Genomic DNA, 17,627 nt, shown 5'->3' on the forward strand with positions numbered 1-17,627 from the left:
CCAACTGATTCACAAAGATCAGGTGGGATTTGTCCGGTTCCGCCAGGCAGGAGACAATACACGTCGGGTGGTAGACTTGATCGATGCGGTTAATAAGGAGTCAACAGAGGCCCTTCTCCTCAGCCTTGACGCAGAAAAGGCCTTCGACCGCCTTAGCTGGCCTTTTCTGTTTCACACACTGCAGAGATTTGGGTTCACTGGCCCATTTCTGCAAGCACGTAGAGGCCTTTACTCGGCACCTATGGCACATATCAATCTGCCCCATGCCTGCTCCTCGGTGTTCCCCATTATAAATGGGACCCGACAGGGCTGTCCCTTGTCCCCGCTTGTTTATATACTGAGTATTGAGCCCCTGGCCTCTCGGATCCGGACAAACCTAGACATGACGGGCATTAAAATAAAGGACCAGGGGGGCGTGACCAACTTCTGGTATGAGCGCACGCTTCTGAGCGCCGCTCCGAGACCCAAACGAAATCCTCCTCCATCCTGATCTCTAAACAGCCGCAAACATAGAGTGGCAAGTGCAGAAACGGAGGGGGACCACCAGGAGAAGCAAAATGAGCCCAAGCAAGGCGCAGGCGGCGGAACGGCTCAGAGAATTTGCTAGAGCCGAGAACAAACATGGCGCCGCGTCTCCCTCTAATCAGAGCGCAAATGTGACTCGCGGCAACCCGACCTTGCAGCAGGATCCTCAAAGTGATGAAGAAGCCGAGCTCTCACCTAAAGAAGCCCATGAGCAGCTGATGACTGCGATCTCCATGTGCCAGACCTCCCTCACAAGCAAAATTGAGGAGGTGAAGGTAGATGTGCTGAGGGAAAGAGCGAGACAGACTGAGCACAGGGTGTCAGAGCTGGAAGATATCACCCGACCAATGCAGGTTAAACTGTCGGATCTGGAGCAGAAAGTCCAGTTGTGGCAGCAAAAATGTGACGATTTGGAGAACAGATCCAGACGCAATAACATCCGAATCTTAGGCCTTCCGGAGGGGGCTGAAGGAATTGATCCGGCGTCTTTCATAGAAAATTGGTTCAAGACAACATTCCCTGGTGCAGCGTTCTCAGCGACATACGCCGTGGAGAGGGCTCACAGAGTCCCAGCAAGACCTCCCCAGCCGGGGGCTCTCTCCAGACCCCTGCTAGCCAGACTCTTGAGCTGGAAGGACAGGGATCTGCTGCTCAACTTGGCAAGATCCGTGCAGAACTTATCTTATAATAACTCCAGGATTTCGTTATTCCCTGATTTCTCGGCAGAGTTGCAGAAAAAGAGATTCACCTTTGTGGCTGTCAAGAGGAAGCTACGTGAGCTGAATGTCCAATATTCCATGTCGTATCCAGCACGGCTCCGGGTTGTAGATGGCGGGAAATCCTTATTTTTCACGGACCCAAGGGAAGCCGATGAATGGGTAGCCAGCAGACCGAGACATTGATCTGAGGAGCTTTGGGGTCTATACTACACTTCCCTATTCCAAACCTGTGTAGGATGTTAATCTGTTTAAGGCTGGACTCCGCTCACAGGAACATTCCCTTGGTATCTTATGAGCATCATGGCTCCCAATTAGGGATATGCGGAGTGTTAAGTTATCTGTAATGTTTTAATTCCTGCACTCGTATTAGTTGATATTTGGCTGTTTAGTTTTACATGGCCACGGGTCTCACCCAGCGAATACCTGCACTGGGTTAACATCTATGTACACCGTGCAGGTCCCCGTATATATGGTCACGAATGTTGCGGGCCTAGCACCTGCTCTATATCTGATGTTCTTGACATTAAAGTTGTTTTTTTATTTTTGCATGTTTGTTCTGGTGGTACTTTAACATTCCCTGGAAAAGTATGACACAGCTGTATGGGGTGGGTGGCAGAGATAGGGGATCCTAGAATCTATTTAAAGACACATTACTTATGCAATTCATGGGATTTAGGATAGCATGCGGGACCAACAGTTATGTCATGGAATGTGAGGGGTTTGGGAGGACCTAGGAAGAGGTTAGCGGTGTTTTTGCATGTGCGTCGGCTTGCTCCACATATCCTGGGTTTGCAAGAGACCCACTTAACATTAGAGATGGGCAACAGAATAAAGAAGCCGTGGGATCAGTGGAGCGCCAATGCATATGGGAACTCGTACTCAAGAGGGGTAGCGGTTTTAATACACAGCAGCCCGAGATGGGAAATGCAGAGGCTTGTAGCGGATCCAGACAGACGGCACATATTTGTGTATGCATATGTCAATTTTACTCCATACGTCATTATTAATGTGTATAATCCTCCGCCGGCCAGCACATCAGGCTGTAGTGAGAATCGTGGTGCAGTATCTGAATGTCAGATTGATATGTATGGGGGACTTTAATATGCTAATGAACTCTGAGTTAGACCGTTTTCGGGGCCTGGCAAGAGAGGAGGTGACTACTAGCTCAACTTCAGCACTCCTGAAAGTGGCCACTGAAATGGGATGGCTTGACTTATGGCGGGAGAGACATCCCCTAACGATGCAGTACTCTTGCTTCATCCCCTCTAGAGGTGCCTTGTCCAGGATAGATTACATTATGGGTAACGCACTAACCCTTACTGCTAACCCTTACTGAACTGGAGAGTATTGAGTACTGCCCGCAGGGGCCATCTGACCACGCTCCGCTGTTAGCAAGGTTCTTACTGTTGGATGGTCGGGAGAGAGGGAACAAAATGCATATACATCCCTTCTGGCTCACCCTAATGGGGTCTAATGATCGGATTCCGGATCAACTCCATATGTTCTTTGAGGTGCAGGGTGACACAACAGACAAGCTACTAATCTGGGAAACGTTAAAAGCTTACTTACGGGGTTGCATTAAATCGTCCATAGCATATATTAAAAGAGAGTCCCACCGTAGGGAAGTATAGCTTCAGGAGACTTGCAAGGTAGCCGAGAATGCTTTTATTGCAAATCCCTCTGAGGTTAATAGGTTAGACTGGCTTCTTAAGGGGAGACAATACATGCAACACCTACAAGAAAAGTGCGACCGCAAACTTTTCTTTCCTAAACAGCAGTCTTTTGAGCAGGGAGGTCAGGCAGGTAAGCTCCTGCCCATATTGCCCGGAATAATTCCTCAGCCCCTCCAGTCCTGCGTATGAGGATCGGACGGAGAGATAAAAGAAAAGTCGCCGGACATTCTTGCTAGATTCCAAGAATTCTATCAAGAATTATATAGTTCAGTGTCACATTACTCGCCCCAGGAGCTTGCAACATACTTACAGGAGGTGACATCCTCAATTGTGTGCTGAGGATAGAGAAATGCTTGAGAGGGATTTTACACTAGAAGAAATACAAGATGCCATGCGAGGACTGACAACTGGAAAGGCACCCGGCCCTGATGGCATCCCGATTGAGGTGTACAACAGATATGGTGCCATTTTGGCCCCTAGAATGAGGAGCATGCTGCAGGCGGCTAAGACTCAACGGAAACTGCCAGACTCATTTTATGACGCCACCATAGTGATCATCTTGAAACCAGATAAAGACCCCTTAGAATGTGGTTCGTACAGACCCATATCCTTGTTAAACCTGGATTATAAGGTTCTTACGAAAATGATTGCCAATAGATTGAATAGGGTAGTCGCTTCTATTGTACACCAGGATCAATCCGGATTCATACCGGGGAGGTCCACATCCAATAACATCAGGAGGGCACAAGTTATCACGCAAATCGGAAGAGCCTTAGATAGGCCATGGGTCCTAGCTTCTTTAGACACGGCCAAAGCCTTTGACTCGGTGGAATGGCCGTATCTACTGGAAGCACTGAAATGTTTTGGTTTTGGTCCAGGATTTGCCCAGTGGGTACAAATGTTATATAAGCAGCCTAAAGCGAATATACTGGTGAACGGTTCACACTCAGGTCATTTTGAACTGGGTAGAGGAACAAGGCAAGGGTGCCCCCTGTCACCCCTCCTATTTGCAGTCGCAATAGAGCATTTAGCACTTAGACTGAGGCAGGATGGGGTCTACAGTGGAATCTCCTTAGGAGACAGAGAGGACAGAGTCTGGCTATACGCTGACGACTTGATCCTTGTTATGGATAGGGCGGAGCAGTCGCTACCTAGGGCAATTGAGTTAATTGAAACTTTTGGCCGTTTCTCTGGATTGCATATTAATTGGTCCAAGTCGGCTCTGATGCCTCTTAGGCCTGAGGGCTGGCCTACGACATATTGCAATCTACCAGTTGTAGATCGGTTTAAATACCTGGGTATCATAATAACTAGAGATCCCCCCTCAGCATATACTTTGAATATAGAGCCTTTAACTTCGATTTTCACGAAGAAATTTGCAGCGTGGCAATCTCTTCCTATTTCTCTGATGGGGCGTCTGAACCTCATAAAGATGGTCCTTCTTCCCAAAGCTCTATATGTATTGGAACATGCTAGTACGACCATCCCGAGAAGGTTCTTTGATCGCCTCCACTCTATGATGCCCGCCTTCATCTGGGGTACGGCTAGAAGGAAGTTAGCGCTTCGTACTCTGCAGAGGCCCAAGTTGCAGGGGGGGGGGGGCGTCACTACCAGACCTGTTCCTGTACTTCCTAGCGGGTCAACTACGTTATCTAACCTCCTGGGTCTCCTCGCAGCCCCTCCCCAATGTGGAGTTCGATTTACAGGACTTCCTTCAGATACATTCCCTATGGCCAGTACTGGAAGATATTAGTCTGTTCCACGGTAGAGCCCTCCTGCTACATAAGCTGGCCCATCAGGTTTGGGAGGCAGCTAAACAAAAAGCTTACTCTGACCTGCCGGACGTAATACCCCTTTGGGGAAACCCTATGTTTCCGCATTTGAGTAGCCATGACGGTGCTGCGATGTGGAAGGATCATGGGATACTGACCCTGGCAGACCTATATGAGAGAGGATCCTTGAGATCCTTTTCTCAAATCCAGGATAAATCTGGTATCCCGAGACACATGTTCTTCAGGTATCTACAGATTAGACATGCCCTATCTGCGCAGTTTGGTAGAGGCTCTAGAAAGATCTCCAACTATCCATTGATTGGAGTACTGTCCACACAAGGTCCTAGAGGGCTCATATCAGCTATCTATACACACCTCATAACCACGAAGATGATCACGTCCCCTCTGACCGTAGAAGACAAGTGGAGGAATTGCATTCCATCCCTTTCTGAGACAGAATGGGCCAATGCATTACCAGCTCCTACAAGAGTTTCCCCCTCGGTCAACAATAAGATGATACAGCTACATATACTTCATAGGAGCTATCTTACTCCTAGCAGGTTGTTTAGAATGGGTAGGATGGAGAACGACAACTGCTTAAGATGTCATCAGGCCAATGCCAATTTCTGGCATATGATGTGGGAGTGTAGAATTATACAGAGTTTTTTGAGGGATGTAACATCCTTATTGTCAGATTTGGTGCCAGGTACTGTTCCCCTTTGTCCTAAGATGTGCCTGCTGGGAATTATAGACGAGGAGCAGTGGTCTCATCACCACAGGATATTCCTGAAGGAAACTTTATTTCTGGCTAGGAAGGCGATAGCCCTTAGGTGGATGGCTGATAGGGTGACTAATGTTAACCACTGGAAACAGGTAGTGAATCAGATTATTCCTCTAGAAAAAGTAGTTTACATTTACAGGGGGTGCCCTCAGAAATTTGAGAAAGTGTGGGGGGAGTGGTATGCGACCGCTAGTACGCTAAATTCTCGATGAGTTCTCATATCTATTTATCTATGTAGGTTTTGATGGGAAATGTAGATTTTTTTTTAAATGTAATCAATAGCCATCTGTGATGATGTTCCTGAAATGTCTAGTGTGAAACTGTTTTAGGATTTGTAACGGTGACTGCCAGTAACCCTGCTGCGTCCAGTGGAAACTATTTTCGGATTAATGTACCACGGAATGTTTGTTTCTTTTGTTTGTCTTATGTCAACTTGCATGTTGACTTTGTATTTTCATTTATTGACATGTCAAAAATGTCATGTACGTTACTATTGCACCTTTATACTCCAATAAAACGAGTTTAAAAAAAAATAAATAAGGGACCAGTCCTTCACCATCTCACTTTTTGCAGACAATGTCCTTTTAACGTCAACAAACCCAATTATCTCGCTTCCGAATTTGCACGCCACCATAGGTACATATAGTAGGCTATCAAGTGTGGCAATGTGAACATTGAGGTGTTGTTTCCTCAGGTTCCTGTCCGGGACTTGAGGCATGCTCAAGTCCAGGGATCCTATTTAATCCTGCTACTGGATCTTGGGTGTGTCTCACTCTGGAGTGTTTGGTGAAGCAGAGTCCTGGTGAGGCTCTGTGTGAGTGGTCTCAGCCGGGTGGGCTGAGGGACCACGAGGCTAGGCGATAGCCTGAACTTTGGGTGACGCGGTGACGCCTGTTTAACAAGGATCACAACGCCAGAGTTGGGAGGACTACTGGGCCACAATCCCCTAAAAGGTATTGAAGTGTCACAGCCTGGAGGTTGCTGGACTGAATGGCTGAGGAAATCCACATTTGTGTTCCACGTGTAAACAGGGCTCTCTAGGTTAGTCAGGGATACACTTATGTGTTTAGTTAGAGCCTAGCCGGGCAAGGGTTTGTCATTTTGTGTGGATGTCACACGTGATAAGTTGAAGCTGCGACTTCTTAACCTGTGCTTTGCTAAAGTGTCTGAAATAAAGCAAGAGTTTAGACATTATAATCGTGTCTGCGAAGATATCTGTGAGTGTGACCCCCTGAAAAGAGACGATCCCTTACACAGGCTATAAAATAAATAATACCAAAACTGAAGCATTACCCTTAAATATACCCCCACAAACTCTCTTACAACACTTGTTTAAATACTCCTGGAAAATCCACTCTCTTAAATACTTAGGAGTCAATATCACCCCTACCTATCCTGCTTTGTATGGAGCAAACTTCCCGCCGGCCATAGCTAGTATAAATACGCTCCTCAATAAGTGGAGACCCCTATATATATATATATCCTTACTGGGTCGCATAGCAGCAATTAAGATGCCGATCTTAAGCCGAATGCACACGGCCGTTGTTCACGCCGTGCGCTCTCTGCTGTCACCGCAGTACAGTAATACACTGGTATAGATCTTACCAGTGTATTACTGTACTGTGGCGGCGGCAGGGAGCGCACGGCGTCATAGCAACCCATGACGCCGTGCACTCCTGCTCTCAGCAGGAATCCAGGCCGCGTCTCCACGGACCGCTCACGGCCGAGAACAACGGCCGTGTGCATTCGGCCTTACCCAAATTGCTTTACTAATTTGAAACGCTCCCAGTTAGAGTACCGGCGGGGACATTGCGCCAAATCCAATCTGCCTTCCTTACATTTGTAAGGCATAACAAGCGACACCGTATCCCTAAATATGTCCTGACCCTGAAGAAATCTCAGGGCGGCCTGTTCCTACCTGATATAGCCCTATACTATCAGGCCACACATCTCAGACACCTAGCCTCCTGGACTACCTTAAAGGGAACCTGTCACCGGGATTTTGTGTATAGAGCTGAGGACATGGGTTGCTAGATGGCCGCTAGCACATCCGCAATACCCAGTCCCCATAGGTCTGTGTGCTTTTATTGTGTCAAAAAACCGATTTGATACATATGCAAATTAACCTGAGAGGAGTCCTGTCCCTGACTCACCTTACATAGAGGACTCATCTCAGGTTAATTTGCACATGTATCAAATCGGTTTTTTGACACAATAAAAGCACACAGAGCTATGGGGACTGGGTATTGCGGATGTGCTAGCGGCCATCTAGCAACCCATGTCCTCAGCTCTATACACAAAATCCCGGTGACAGGTTCCCTTTAAATTCCTTCAATAAATGGACAGAAATAGAGAGGCTTTGGTTAGCCCTAATTCATATGGGAGCTATGATCTGGGGCCGTCCAGCGGATATTACACCCCAGAGACTGCTAGGCCCAATGACATTCACCAGAAATCTATGGCTGACCTGTAGGATTAAATTTGGCCTCTCTACATTATACTCCTCTCTTACACCATTTTTTTTGTTTACTCCGCATTTAGGTAATAGCAGCAAATCAATTGGCTAACCCATGGATCAGGAGTGGACTCTTCCGTCTCCATGATTTACATAATCCCCTAACAAACCGCCTTCTGTCCTTTACAGATTTAGAAACTAAATATAACCTACCCTCCTTCTCCAACTATCACTACAACCAAATAGCAAATTTCTGCCATTCATTCACCGCCTCTGGAAAAATGTCCCTCCTTACCTCTTTTGAGAAATTATGTGTCCGAGGCCCATCAGTTAGAGGTCTCATCTCAGATCTATATGATCTGCTTATCACCCAGACTTACTTACTGAGGGGAAAGCACTTATGCTAAAATGGGAGAAATGGCTAGATAGGGAAATTCCGATAAACCTCAGGCAGGTGGTGAGGTCCAGAGCTTTTACTAGTTCATCTTGCATAACTTATAAAGAAACTCAAATAAAATTACTGATGCACTGGTACCACACCCCGGAGGTGTTGCACGCCTTAAATAGGAATATCCCTAATGTAGTACCCTTTTGGAGGATGGTAGCTTCTGTACTGCAGGACGTTTTGGGGCGTTCAGTGAGGTTGGATCCTCTTTCATACCTGTTGAATGTCTCACCTAGAGATATGAGTGGTCGCACCTCCAGGCTGCTCCTGCATCTTCTCACTGCAGCAAAGGGTTTGATAGCCCTCTTTTGTAAAACCCCCCCTGACTAAGGTAGATTATTACTCCCGTATCAAGGATATTCGCGCTTTAGAATATTGTACAGCTTTGTCGCGGGGGACTGTGGACAAGGTCCTGTTTGTATCTCCATCACGAAGAGCTCCGCTTATAACGAAGGAGAGAACTCCTAGCTACCTGTATCCTTTCTCCCCCCCCTCCTTTCCTTCTTTGGTTTCCCCCCTTTCTTTTAGTTTTTACCCCTATCTACACAGACTATAGATCGATTCTATTCATTTTCTCTAATAGATACATTACCAAAGACATGTTGTCTGTGAAAAATTTTGCTTCATATTCTGATACTTGGATAATGAAAAATATTCAATAAACATAAAGTTAAAAAGAAAAAAGTAAAACTAACATATGAGATAGACTCATTACATGCAAAGCGAGATATTCCAAGCCTTTGCTATAATTTGGATGATTATGGCTTACAGCTTATGACGCCCCAGAGTCACAATCTCAGGTCCCCTTTGCTCAGGGGGTATGGATTAATTAGCTGACTAGAGTGTGACACTTTGAGCATAGAATATGGAACCTTTTCACAATATTCTAATTTTAAGTTGCATTACTGAAATAAATGGACTTTTGCACGATATTCAAATTTTTTTGAGTTTCAACTGTACCTTATGTCTGTGGAGGCTCCACTCCTGGTTTTGGCTCACAATCACTGATGGAAATCACTGACCAAAATAAGGAAGGTAATAAGGAAGGTAACAAACGAGAGAGTAAGAGTGTACACCAGGTGTGTAGCAGAGGGAGGCAGCAGACAAGCTACATAGTGATTGTACAGTGTAATGGCACAGACCAAGACAGCACACACAAAACCCAATAAAAACAATATGAGAAAGGGGGAGCAGGTAGGAAGAAGCACTCGAGGTCTCTTTCAGCGGGATGATATTTCCATCCGCATGCTGTCTGACTTTAGAACAGACAGCACCTGGACTGAACACTGACCCATTCAATTTGATGGATATCTGCACATGAGCGGTTTTCCATACAGACCATCCGTCTGTGCCCAGAAGATCGCTGTATGCACCATCTTGCTCTGATTTTGCCACAGGACTCATTCACTCAAGTGAATGGCTCGGCAAGAAAAACAGATGGCACAGAGGCACCATTCCATGTGTGGTCCGTTTCCACACGTGTTCATAGTCCTGGAGTTTCCCATCGTCCGTCTAAAAGAGGCCTAAGGCTAGTTTCAAACGAGCATGTCCTGTGCCGAAATCACACTCCATGTGTGAGCACGATTCCCTGTTATGGACACTGCTCGTTTTTCAAAAACACATGGCATTATACGGATTTATAATGCTGTGCGTCTCTGCGCGATCTTATTTCTACAGAATTAGGGCTCATTCAGACGGAAAGGGTGTGGACCCATTCATTTAAACAGCGGCGCAAAAGATGCGTACAGCACACAGTGGGCTGTCTGCATCCGTGGTTTCGATCTGTGGCCCCGTAAAAAAGATAGAGCATGTCGTATTCTTGTCCGCAATCGCGGACAAGAATAGGCATTTCTATCATAGTGCCGGAAAATGCAGAACGCACACGGTCAGTATCCGTGTTTTGCAAAAGACTACGGTTGTGTAAATACGCCCTTATGCTGACATAAGCTGCTCAGTATAATTCAGTAGACACAGGTCAGGCAGAGACACACAGTATTATAAATCAGTATAATGCCAGGCGTTTTTTGAGAAACGAGCAGTGTCCATAACAGGGAATCATGCTCATACACGGAGTGTGATTTCCGCACAGGACACGCACGTCTGAAAGAACCCTAAGTGAGGCAATATAAGGGCAAAGCAGCACGCATTGGAGAAGAAATACTGTATAGAAGGCAGAATTTTTTCATTTTTTCTGCACTTCCTAGACTCACCTCATACAGCAAAGGTAGATGGAGTGCAGAATGACTGCCGAGGCACAGAAGTAGTCCATTTTCTGTGGGGACAGACAGTGAATGTGGCAGAGGCTACACTGACAGATGGACACTGTATGCATGCATGAGCAGATCTGTGCAAGCAATCATTTCTTTACGGCGCAAATCCCATTTCCTTCCACTGTTTACCTCAGTAATCGCAGTGTCTCTGGTGTGGAAAATGGTGGACCAGAACCAGGCATTTATGGAGACCTGAGTAAACATATCAAGTTTACATTAAATCCATCACTTCAGATCTAAGGGCTTTTAGCAGTGGTGCCACATCTGGTACCTACCATAGCAAAATTGAGGCATGTTTGGTACATTGGGCACGTGGCGGGAACCGAGGATCGGTAACGCCTCAGCATCACAAGATTTGCAATGCCATTAAGGAAGGAGGCCAGGGCAGATGCTGGCTCCTGGAAAAACAGGAATCGGGAGAACGGCCACTGCAAATGAAAAAAAAACAAAAAAAAAAAACATTTGTATTTAATGGTCTGAAACCACTTTATTTCTACCTATTAACTGAGAATTGCAATCCACATTACAGGAGTTCTCCGATTTTAAGAAAAATTTTTTAATAAAAAGACACAGCAACGGTGTTTCTACCGTACAAGGAGTATGTCCTTACTCATTATTGTACTACATGCTCTTTCCGCCTCCATACCCCATGCTGTTTGTTGACATCCCGATGCTGTGGGGGCAAGTAAGTGGCTTCAGCATCATACTGAAACTACATATCCCAGCATGCACTGGAGTGCTCTGGGCCAGGTATCACCCTTCACTTCCTTGTTCAGGGCAGGTGCTGTTTTTAGATGCCGATATATGTAGATCCAGGTATTGTGTGCTGGGTCTGTGCTTCAGCATTCCCCGCATCACCCTGTCCACAGCGTGTTCAATCGTCAGGGCTGAGGACCATGTGATCTGTAGACGTGGCTTCAGCGTTGAATGATCAAAACAGTGCTGGTGGGGCCAAGTGACTGCTGCGGAGAGCTCAGAACGAGGCTTGAATCAGTACTGTGCGTCCACCACAAAGATGATGTAAGTGGGACAGTGGAACTCGGATTCTGGAATAGCCCTTTGAGGGAAACTTAGCTAAACTCACCAAGTTGGATCAGCCAACTATCTAGTGTGTATGGGGGAGAGGAGTACAGATTACCCTGAAGGCAGATGTTGTGGGAAAGAAAGACTGAGCATTTTGATTTCGACGTGCCCGATCCTTGGTTCCTACAGACAGAAACAAAGGTCGACTTATCTCAGCAATGTTTCCAGCCAGACTACGGCTGACCATAAACATAAGATAATAAGAGCTGAAATAAATGGCCTTCAGACTTTTCCACGACACCAGATCTAGTGGGAAAGAGAGATCAGTCATGCTGGATTACCCACAAGCGGCTGCCAGCAGGAGCCTAGTCTTCTCCCAAGCCAAGCGTGCATGTTTATGGTGGAGTGGGATAAAAAGGTTGATTTAAAATTAAAGGGGGTTTTCCATCTCAACATCTGAGACATATCACTAAGATGACATTGCTGTGAGTCCCACCTCTGGGACCTGCTCCTATCTCCAGAACAGGGCCCCTGCACATGCGCAGCATCCTCTCTATTCAATGTTATGGGACTCCCGAAAATAGCTGAGCTCTGCTGCCTTCAGAAGTCCCAAAGCAGCTGGACAAGCGCGGGCACCTCTCCATTCACCACTAGGGGGCTGCTGGAAAGATGCAAAACAATACAGCTCTCGGCTATTTTTTTTTTTTTTAACTCCCACAGTGGTGAAAGGAGGGTGGCCGGGCTTGTGCAGCTGCTCTCCCTTTACTTCGGGGGCCCCGTTCCCCAGAAGTGGTCCCTGCACCTATGTCACACTATCTCACAAATCTTGAGATTAGAAAACCCCTTTAATTCCTGGTCACTGCTTTCAGCATATTGTGCCGCCTACAAATCCTATTGCGGTCTTGTCCCAGAACTTACCTTGCCATGAAATTGGGGCACAGCATATCCTTCTCTGATATACAGGGACACAGTGTCCCACATACACTGATACCTGCAGTCATCCAGGCAAACCCATCCTGTAGACAAAGGAAAATGGAGAACTGAATCCGCATGAAACCACAATTTGGAAAAACGGAACTTTACAGGAGCTTTCCATCTCACAACAAGGACTCCAACTTAAAAAGGAGTCCAGATACAGAGACTCCAGATTAACCCTTCCTTCCCACAACTAAAAATAATATTAACTAATGTTATTTTTAAAGCCTAAAATGATTACCTGCTAATGACTTTCCTCAGACTGCTTTTTGACTCCAGCTCCATCTGTGACTTCAGTGTCTGAGCAGTCTGAGACACCCCCCCATCTCATTATTGGTTCAGGCTGCAACCCCTACAGACTGAACCAATGGTAAGACAGAAGGCATGTCTCAGACTACAAGATACCTTTAGGAAATAGAAGGTTGACTAAAATCCCACTGATCAGATGTCTGTATTTTCAAATGCAGATGTCAGGCATTAGTGTGAAGTAGGCCTGCACGATATATCGCCAAAGCAATCGTATTGCAATAATCGACAATTGCGATATGGCGATTTGGCCAACCTAAAAATGCTGCAATTACCTACAATGATACACGGCCGCCGAACAGTACGGTTGGCGGGTGTATCAGAGGGAGGAGGGGCTGCGGGCCAGTATCTGAATTAGGAATGACAGTGGGGACCGGTGCAGTCCCTGTATTCTATTGCACCGGCACCGCTCACTGTTCTATAATCTTATCTAACCTGTAGGCATTGTTAAAATATAATAATCATGTGTAATCCAGCTGTATTACTTACAACAAGTTCCGTAGCAGGGAGGAGGCAGGGCGGGAGGGGCGTCACTCACTACGTCTATGCACCTGCGCCACCCACTTATAAATAGAGCAGGCGGTGCAGGCGCGTGACGTAGTGAGCGACGCGCCGCCCGCCCTGCCTCCTCCCTGCTACGGAACTTGTTGTAAGTAATACAGCTGGATTACACATGATTATTATATTTTAACAATGCCTACAGGTTAGATAAGATTATACAACAGTGAGCGGTGCCGGTGCAATAGAATACAGGGACTGCACCGGTCCCCGCCGTCATTCCTAATCCAGATGCCAGCCTCCACCCCCTGTATTGGGGTCATTCACACTGCAGGGACACTGTTATGGGCCATCCACAGATCCCCTCCATAGCCGTGCCCTCCACAGATCCCCTCCATAGCCGTGCCCTCCACAGATCCCCTCCATAGCCGTGCCCTCCACAGATCCCCTCCATAGCCGTGCCCTCCACAGATCCCCTCCATAGCCGTGCCCTCCACAGATCCCCTCCATAGCCGTGCCCTCCACAGATCCCCTCCATAGCCGTGCCCTCCACAGATCCCCTCCATAGCCGTGCCCTCCACAGATCCCCTCCATAGCCGTGCCCTCCACAGATCCCCTCCATAGCCGTGCCCTCCACAGACCCCCTCCATAGCCGTGCCCTCCACAGACCCCCTCCATAGCCGTGCCCTCCACAGACCCCCTCCATAGCCGTGCCCTCCACAGACCCCCTCCATAGCCGTGCCCTCCACAGACCCCCTCCATAGCCTAGCCCTCCACAGACCCCCTCCATAGCCTAGCCCTCCACAGACCCCCTCCATAGCCTAGCCCTCCACAGACCCCCTCCATAGCCTAGCCCTCCACAGACCCCCTCCATAGCCTAGCCCTCCACAGACCCCCTCCATAGCCTAGCCCTCCACAGACCCCCTCCATAGCCTAGCCCTCCACAGACCCCCTCCATAGCCTAGCCCTCCACAGACCCCCTCCATAGCCTAGCCCTCCACAGACCCCCTCCATAGCCTAGCCCTCCACAGACCCCCTCCATAGCCTAGCCCTCCACAGACCCCCTCCATAGCCTAGCCCTCCACAGACCCCCTCCATAGCCTAGCCCTCCACAGACCCCCTCCATAGCCTAGCCCTCCACAGACCCCCTCCATAGCCTAGCCCTCCACAGACCCCCTCCATAGCCTAGCCCTCCACAGACCCCCTCCATAGCCGTGCCCTCCACAGACCCCCTCCATAGCCGTGCCCTCCACAGACCCCCTCCACAGACCCCCTCCATAGCCGTGCCCTCCACAGACCCCCTCCATAGCCGTGCCCTCCACAGACCCCCTCCATAGCCGTGCCCTCCACAGACCCCCTCCATAGCCGTGCCCTCCACAGACCCCCTCCATAGCCGTGCCCTCCACAGACCCCCTCCATAGCCGTGCCCTCCACAGAGCCCCTCCATAGCCGTGCCCTCCACAGACCCCCTCCATAGCCGTGCCCTCCACAGACCCCCTCCATAACAGTGCCCTCCACAGAGCCCCTCCATAACAGTGCCCTCCACAGAGCCCCTCCATAACAGTGCCCTCCACAGAGCCCCTCCATAACAGTGCCCTCCACAGAGCCCCTCCATAACAGTGCCCTCCACAGAGCCCCTCCATAACAGTGCCCTCCACAGAGCCCCTCCATAACAGTGCCCTCCACAGAGCCCCTCCATAACAGTGCCCTCCACAGATCCCCTCCATAACAGTGCCCTCCACAGATCCCCTCCATAACAGTGCCCTCCACAGATCCCCTCCATAACAGTGCCCTCCACAGATCCCCTCCATAACAGTGCCCTCCACAGATCCCCTCCATAACAGTGCCCTCCACAGATCCCCTCCATAACAGTGCCCTCCACAGATCCCCTCCATAACAGTGCCCTCCACAGATCCCCTCCATAACAGTGCCCTCCACAGATAGTACTGACAGATCCTGCTGTTAGGGTGTGTAAAGTGAACATTGGCTCCCCCCTCCCCCAAAAGAGCACACAATCACTGCAGCCCTTTCTTGACTGATGAAGCTGCTGCCCCTGCAGGGCGTTCATTACCTGCTTCATGAAGATGTCACTTCCACAGGGCACCGCTCTGGTATGGGGCACTGTGGCAGGGCTCCGATCTCTCTGCCCAATGGTGCTCTGCGGCTGGCACGTCACCCCTTCAGTGTTACAGTGGAGTACTGTTCATGGTACTTTACCTATGTTATATAGGTCAGTGACTGTTGCTGGCACACAGCGCTCATCTTTATATGGTGCAACTGGCACTTTCCCTTCCCACTGCTGTAATGACTGTGGCTGGCACTATACCTCAATGTTATATGGGGCACAGGATGTGGCTGGCACTATACCTCAATGTTATATGGGGCACAGGATGTGGCTGGCACTATACCTCAATGTTATATGGGGCACAGGATGTGGCTGGCACTATACCTCAATGTTATATGGGGCACAGGATGTGGCTGGCACTATACCTCAATGTTATATGGGGCACAGGATGTGGCTGGCACTATACCTCAATGTTATATGGGGCACAGGATGTGGCTGGCACTATACCTCAATGTTATATGGGGCACAGGATGTGGCTGGCACTATACCTCAATGTTATATGGGGCACAGGATGTGGCTGGCACTATACCTCAATGTTATATGGGGCACAGGATGTGGCTGGCACTATACCTCAATGTTATATGGGGCACAGGATGTGGCTGGCACTATACCTCAATGTTATATGGGGCACAGGATGTGGCTGGCACTATACCGCAATGTTATATGGGGCACAGGATGTGGCTGGCACTATACCGCAATGTTATATGGGGCACAGGATGTGGCTGGCGCTATACCTCAATGTTATATGGGGCACAGGATGTGGCTGGCACTATACTATGGGGCACTGATTATGGCATGGGACAATGTGGCTGGCACTATACCCTACACTTTTATACAGGTTTCTGACTGTGGCTGACACTATCCTTCTATTACATGGGGCACTAACTGTGGCTGGCACTATACCTGTTATATGGGGCACTGACTGTGGCACTATTCTGTGGGGCACTGACTGTGGCACTATTCTGTGGGGCACTGACTGTGGCACTATTCTGTGGGGCACTGACTGTGGCACTATTCTGTGGGGCACTGACTGTGGCACTATTCTGTGGGGCACTGACTGTGGTATGAGACTGTGGCTGGCCGCCGCCCCGTCCCCACCTGGAGATGTCACTCGTGCGCCTCTCACCAGTCATCCTCATGTACAGGGGCTGCTCAGCCCGGAAATCCTGCAGTCCGGCCCCGGTGCAGTTCCTCTGCTCGCAGGCTGTGACACATTCCCGGTACACAGGCTCCCGGTCACCCCGAGAAGCAAGTGCCACCCCGGCCAGGAGCAATACAAGCAACGGGGCCATGACCGGGAAACCGGCTCTTCCGCCTCTGGAGCTGCTTTCCTAGTGAGTTCGCTCGTCAACATTGTCCTCCCGGAAACAGAGACCAGCGCGAAGGTGCCGGGGGACACCGAACCCTGCCGCCTCCACTAAGGGGTTAAATGGACACTAGCTCTGATTATTAGTTACTATTATTTATAGTAATTATATGTCTTATTAGCAATATGATACTTACAGCACCAATTACATGTGCAATAGTAATATAATAGTAGTAATTAGAGATGAGCGAAGTTCAGGTTATGAAATTCGTTTACAGGTGAATTTTGTTAGGTTACTTTTACTTTAGCGTCATAGGATCTCAATAGCGGAATAAAACGCTTCCGTTTTGTCAATGGGGACAAAACTGAACGAAACGGAATGCTCCAAAATGCATTCCGTTCCATTTGGTTGCGTCCCCATCGCAGACAGAAAATGCTACAAGCAGCGTTTTTCTGTCCGCGATGTGGTGCGGAGCAAGACAGATCCGTCCGAACACACAAATTATGGGGACGGATCCGTTTTATCTGGCACAATAGAAAACGGATCCGTCCCCCATTGACTTTCTACGGTGTTCAGGATGGATCAGTCATGGCTATAGAAGACATAATAGAACCGCATCCGTTCATGACGGATGCATGCGGTTGTATTATTGTAACAGAAGCGTTTTTGCAGATCCATGACGGACCCGCAAAAAAATGCTAGTGTGAAAGTAGCCTTATGGATTCTGTTACCACGGACCATAACGCAATTCTA

General features: G+C 48.4%; 1 protein-coding gene across 2 annotated transcripts in view; it reads right to left on the reverse strand.

The window, feature by feature from the left end:
- Window positions 1-16,916, reverse strand: part of PGAP3 (post-GPI attachment to proteins phospholipase 3) — a 31,508-nt gene extending 14,592 nt beyond the window's left edge. Inside the window, exons 1-5 of one of the 2 annotated variants that reach the window (XM_044298806.1) lie at window positions 16,694-16,914; window positions 12,582-12,679; window positions 10,916-11,068; window positions 10,770-10,832; window positions 10,581-10,642 (exon numbers count right to left, since the gene is read on the reverse strand). In XM_044298806.1, coding sequence (XP_044154741.1) covers window positions 10,581-10,642; window positions 10,770-10,832; window positions 10,916-11,068; window positions 12,582-12,679; window positions 16,694-16,859 — 542 coding nt within the window. In that variant the 5' untranslated portion in view covers window positions 16,860-16,914. Of the gene's footprint in view, window positions 1-10,580; window positions 10,643-10,769; window positions 10,833-10,915; window positions 11,069-12,581; window positions 12,680-16,693 lie in introns of both variants that reach the window. The other variant, XM_044298807.1, reaches the window with a different exon arrangement.
- Between the last annotated feature and the right edge of the window lie 711 nt (window positions 16,917-17,627).

Source organism: Bufo gargarizans, chromosome 6 (genome assembly GCF_014858855.1).
Source record: "Bufo gargarizans isolate SCDJY-AF-19 chromosome 6, ASM1485885v1, whole genome shotgun sequence".
Taxonomy (NCBI): domain Eukaryota; kingdom Metazoa; phylum Chordata; class Amphibia; order Anura; family Bufonidae; genus Bufo; species Bufo gargarizans.